The sequence below is a fragment of the Taudactylus pleione genome, unplaced genomic scaffold, assembly GCF_031769625.1.
Source record: "Taudactylus pleione unplaced genomic scaffold, aTauple2 ptg000609l, whole genome shotgun sequence".
In the NCBI taxonomy this organism is placed as follows: Eukaryota; Metazoa; Chordata; class Amphibia; order Anura; family Myobatrachidae; genus Taudactylus; species Taudactylus pleione.
The window spans coordinates 5,544,001-5,550,000 of NW_028285011.1; the positions used below are offsets into that span (position 1 = coordinate 5,544,001).

Genomic DNA, 6,000 nt, shown 5'->3' on the forward strand with positions numbered 1-6,000 from the left:
TCCCCCTTCCCTCTTGGCACCCCGGGGAATAAGGGTCGGATAAGAATAGTTACAAACTGTGTCACCTCAGATACATTTATATACACACACACACATATATATATATATATATATTTATATTTAGTCAATCAGTACTATTGTCCGGTCCTGACAAAAGTTTTTTAACAATCAAATCGAAACGTTGACAGAGTATTCTGTAGGTGACTCTCCATCTTATTTTGTGGAACTACAAGCCCCAAGAGTGATGCAACTGATCAACATTACCTATTGGGTTACTTATCGGGAAGTGGGATAGAGTGCTGGCAAGTGCAAGCATAGGGATGCCCACTGCTGCCTTCTCATATCCGTCTGATGGGCATCAGCGCAAACATCGATGCAGATTTGGCAGCCGTACTACATATGCGGCAAGTCTGACTAGACGCAAATACTGCAACGCTCATGACACGTAGAGAGCTCTCATGCTGAGAGGGAGATAGCAATGGCTAATTTATGCACGCCCATGAAATGTCCTTTAAACAGTCAGACACGTCTGGGTTTGACTAGTCACCTCTTATTACCTCACCCAAACGCTGACTACCTGTCACTCAGTGTGCAATTGGATCCTCTGTGTGGATGTAATCGTAAAACATTGGCTGCACGTGCGCAGTGCTACTGACACACATGCACAATGACTAATAATCGCTCAATCTGCATTGAGTACATCTCTGAATCAGGCCCATAGATTGTAAGCTCCACTGGGGCAGGGAATGATGTGAATGACTAAAATGTTCTCTGTAAAGCGCTGTGTAATTTGTGTGCATTATATAAATAACTGGTAATAAATAAATGTGTGCAGAATGTGTTGTATAGCTATAGCCATTCAGGACCAAACATATAACTAAATAACAGAGATTCCCAGCTTGAGAAATCTGCTCAGGACAATTTTTAAGTTTGGTTCTTATTGTCAAAGCTATAGCCCTCATACACACAAACCTCATTATTTCATCTAGTGTTTACAAACAAAGACGTCTGCATTTAGTAAAGCATATTTATTACACCTACTTGTTGTTTACACTATTGCAGGTGGTTGGACAGATATGAGAAGGCAGCAGCCAGTGGGGCATCCCAATGCTCGGCTATGCTTTGGAAGGCATTAGCGTTGTTATGCAGCTGCGTTCCGTGTGAAAGCGCAGGTGCGATTGCATTAGCGTAAATCTCTGTACAGAGAAAGTGGAATATGGTAACACCAGCAGACACATCGGAAAACAGAAAGATAGCCAGGGCAAGCCGAGATCAGGAATGTGGAGATGCCAACTAAAAAGATAAATCAGGGAGAAAGAGGGAGATCAACAATTCCAGCCTGATATATAGGGAAACAAAAGCCACTGAAAGTACAGGAAGATAGGAAAATGCCTGACGATAACCTGTTGTGTCTGATTACTGAGTGGTGCTTATATAGGCAGACCTAGAACATCAGCAGGTCAGAAGAATCTGGAAGTGCCATATGCCCACTTCTAGAAGTAGAGTGAGAGGACATGGAGGGAGCGAGTATCAGGCACCTCTCCTGGTAAGTGACAGCCAGTCTCTGGGTCTGGCGTGTTACATACTAATGACATAGCAAATATAGAAATGTAGCTTAAGAAAAGTACTTTGACCATGGCAGATGGTGTAACAGAGGCAGGAGGGAAGAGTATATGTGGTAAGATGCTGGAAAAAGTTGGAAAACATGGTTATGGGGAAGTCAAGAGAAGCTGGCACAATGAGGAAATGGTGAAAGCAGGAAAGAATGGTGTCATGTCCAAACAAAATAGTATATTGGACATTGGGGAACACCGGATCAAGGGATCTCTCCTGACCCCCCCATTCCGCTTTTCCTGGTCACGGTCCTGACTCCTTACTCAGGAATTGGGAGCAATCAGTGCGAGTGTGCGCGGCCGGCTCCCACTGCGCAAGACTATCTCAGGACACACCATCCTCTATTATATAGATTCATGAGCACCACACCATAAATGCATTCTAGATACCATCAGAATATCAGCATCATCAGACCCATTATCACTCCTGACAGTCCACCAGTGACAAAAGCATAAGGAGGGAAATCAAAGAAATGACAACAAAAAACCAAAACGAAGTCTAATGTCATACAGAGTGATGGATGAATAATGTTCAGATTCAGGTACAGGAGATGCAAGTAACTCACACACTTTAAAGGTCTTCTGGTGACCTGCGACTCCACTGGCTAACTGCGGTAGGGTGATCTAGGCACAAGGGCCGATAAAAGACCAAGTGGCCCATAGCCAGAGCCTACTCACATTAGGGCATCACTATGCCACAGATGTAAAACTGTTAATGCAGACACCTCTGAGTATTCCATCCTGAGAAAGTGAAAATGCTTCCTCCTGACTCCCTGTTACTTCCTGTCCCTCTCTGACCCAGTGCTTTCTTTGCTGGTAGTGATGGTAAGTAGGAGGTAAGGGGGAGGGGGAGGAGACACAAGGGCATTTCTCTAGAGGAAGGTCAGAGCCCCTGTCACCTCATAAGATGTTCTGATGCATACTTCACAAATATTCCATGTTCCCAATGGTGTCATCGTGATCGTTCCAACACTGCAATGAGGTGACAATCTCAAAGTCATGAAACATCCTGCCATATGGTAGTACAAAGTACATACTTCTAAATAAAGTGGCCTGGGGTCCAGGGATCATCAGCACATGCTGCACTATGAGCTATACGCCATACACAATATGCAGATGCATGCTGCCACCTGGTGTTCTTACATGATAAATACAAGAGATACAGAACACGCTGCCCTTTCGGTAGCAGAAAACATACAATCATACATAATTACCTGAATTATCATCTACAAGGCTATCACCTTCTCTCAATTTGGAATCCATTTCGTGTTAGGTCCAACCAAATAACCTAAAAAATTAAATATAAAGAATAATATAGTTAAAAAAAACAAAAAAAAACACAAATGAACAAAAATTTGCTCTATTACAGTTATGTGCGCTCAAAGACTTAATTGGTGTTAATTACAATGTGACAAAGTACAAATGCTGTATACAGTTCTAAAGTATAGCTCTGACGTATATGACCTTGCATCTCATTCAGAGGGAATTACGATTGTTTGTAAGCCATATACAAAATATTATTTATTCCTTTGACTTCTGAGGACATAAAAAGGATCTTTAGAATGTCCAAAATTGCATGTTATCATACATGCAACTTGATATGTATAGGGGTATTCAATATGGAGCGAAAACTCAGTTTTTGCGTTAATATCACACCCATGATGTCATTATCGCCCGCGGATTGGCTCCGGCAACTGACAGTTCCCACGTGGGCTGACTCACCCACGTGGGAACTGTCAGTCGCCGGAGCCAATCAGCGGGCGCTCTACAGTCAGCACTGCTGCTGATTGGCTGACTGGACTGCAATGCCCCGTGAAGTGCCGATAGCTGCCATTCGGGAGCTATCTGTATGTGTGACAACACACATACAGATAGCTGTGTTGCGTGGCTCGGGTAACTCGTCTTTTTTTTTTTTTTTAAATCCCATGGATTACTACGGAGACCAGCGCTGGATGTAGGGGAGTATAAAATCTTCCTTGCAGGGCCAAGTTGTAAGGATCTACTGGAGAAGGAGACAGAACATCTGGTATAGGTAAGTATGTGTGAATGGGTAGGTGTATGTAATAAACTTGTACTGGGCACGGTGTGTGTGTTTTGTCTTTTTTTAACTATTTATTTTACAGAGAAATTACAGGTGCCGCATGTCTGCTGGCACTTGTAGTTCCACAAGTGCAAAATGGCAGGCATGCTGGCACTTGTAGTTCCACTGTAAAGTACAATAGTGTTACATTATTTGGCCCCCCTATTACCCCCATACCCACCGCTCCAGGGGCATGGGGATGAGCCCCAGGCTTCAGCGTAAGCCTGTGGTGCTCGGGAGAGGGGGGACCCTTTTTGGGGGGTCCCCAACTACCCCGAGATCACCGGCTTGCGCTGACCGACTTGGGGTGTAATGCTTTGGACCTGGAGCCCCGGTGATTGGGTCTCCGGGCTGTGGCATTACACCCCGGTCGGCTGGGTCTGGTGCTGGTCTTAAATATAGGGGGTACCCCACGTCGTTTTTGCCCCCTATATTTAAAACCAGCACTAGTCCCTGCAGCCTGGTATTGGTTTCTAAAATACGGTGGAACCCTACACATTTCGTTCCCCGTATTTTTAGAAACCACCACTGGCTGGCAAGCCTGGGGCTGGTTTGGCTTTTTGGGGGGGGGGGGGGGACCTTATGTCATTTTTTTTGTCAATTTTTACAGGATAACAAAAACGGGAATTTTCGGAAAATATTCTAGGGACCCCCCTAATGATGTCTACACATGGGGGATCACTATGGGTACCCCAATTTTTAACTACTGAAGGAAGTCGGGGTTTCTAATAGCCGCAGCTAAAAACACCTGGCAAAGCTATTTAAAAACCCGACTTTCTTTTGCAGGCAAAAACGGGGTTACCCATAGTGATCCCCCATGTCTGGACATCTTTAGGGGGGTCCCAGGCATATTTCCCGAAAATTCCCGTTTTTTTCCTTAAATGGGGTCAAGGGTCATTTTTAAAAAAACGGATAATTTTTCAAATCACTATAGCAAGTGAAAAAAATGCAGAATAGGGGTTTGGGGGTGTAGGCTTATAAAAAAATAGCCTGTAGTTTTGGGAATGTCCCCTTAAATGGAAATGTTAAAAAAAAAAATGTCCTAAAAAAAATCGGGACAAAAAATTTTGTGTTAAAAATATAAATAAAAATTTGGTACAAATATTGCCAAACTAACGAAATTATTTCTGGTGGGGTCCCCAAGTATGGGGCAGGTGTTTTATTCATTGCGCAAAGTAGCGACAGGTACATTTTTTGCAGAATTTTTTTAAATTACCTTTAGAGGCAATAAAAATATTTGATGGGACCACTCAAAAAAACGAAAAAAGAAAACCTAAGTGCTCTTCTGCATCACTTCTTCAATGTCGGGAAAAAAAACACCTGCGCGGCTATTTAAAAACCCCCGACTTTCTTCTGCAGGCAAAAATGGGGGTACCCATAGTGATCCCCGAGGTCTGGACATCTTTAGGGGGCTCCTACAATTATTTCCAGAAAATTCCAGGTTTTTTTTCGCCGATCCAAGTATCGCTGGGTCCCGTTTTCGATGATTTCAAATTGAATACGGGGATAAGCGGGAGCGCGCGCGATACTTTTTCGCTGGCAAAACCTCCGATGTGCGGCGGAAACCTCGCTGGCGAGGTTAACGTTTCATATTGAATACCCCTCGTAGAGGCAGGCTATTGTATGGGCAGTGAGGCACCATTACTTAGGAGGCACAGAGCTGATCAGCGGGTACTTACAGGGCCCTATGTCCATATGTGCTTATATCTAGAGTTGGAGTTGTAAACTCGCACCACACTAGTTTGGTTGCATGTAATAATCAAACAATGACTTTATATCGAGACATTCATTCATAGGGAAAAGTTCTGTTACCATAGCAACCATATATTTAGTTTTTTTTTCTTTCTAAACTTTAATAGAAGGAGGAAAGAAAAAAATAAAGACAGGCTGGTTTGGATGCAATCGTTTTGATGAGCTCAATGTGCTATTGTTGATTGTCTATGGAGCGGTTTTGCTTCTTTGTTGGGCATTTCAGAGTTTATTAATTTATTGAAGTACACAGTGCACTCAAAGTCAAACCTCAGCTAGTATTTCACAAAGTGTTCATAATATCTCAACCTCCACTATTTATTTACTTTTTAAAGAAAAAATAATCCAGCAGTTGTTTTTTTTATTTCAGATTTGTGTTGGGCTGCCCCTGGCCCCTGCAATTGTCATTCTGAGATTGCCACAGTGCGAAGATAATTGATCTTTCTTAAATAGGTTTCTCCATGCATAGGGATAGACCTTGCAGGCAATTATTTATTTCCGGCAATGTGTACCACTGACAAAAGCAGCCGATAACCTTTAATAGATGAGAAGCTCAGC

The 6,000-nt window shown here is 43.1% G+C and overlaps 1 protein-coding gene across 3 annotated transcripts in view; it reads right to left on the reverse strand.

Annotated features, from left to right (window-relative positions):
* The window catches only part of CRACDL (CRACD like), a 103,636-nt gene that overhangs the window by 46,118 nt on the left and 51,518 nt on the right, over positions 1-6,000 (reverse strand). For all 3 annotated transcript variants that reach the window (XM_088454045.1, XM_088454046.1, XM_088454047.1), the window contains one exon: positions 2,828-2,901. In XM_088454045.1, the coding sequence (XP_088310171.1) occupies positions 2,828-2,876 (49 nt within the window). In that variant the 5' untranslated portion in view covers positions 2,877-2,901. The remainder of the gene's footprint in view (positions 1-2,827; positions 2,902-6,000) is intronic.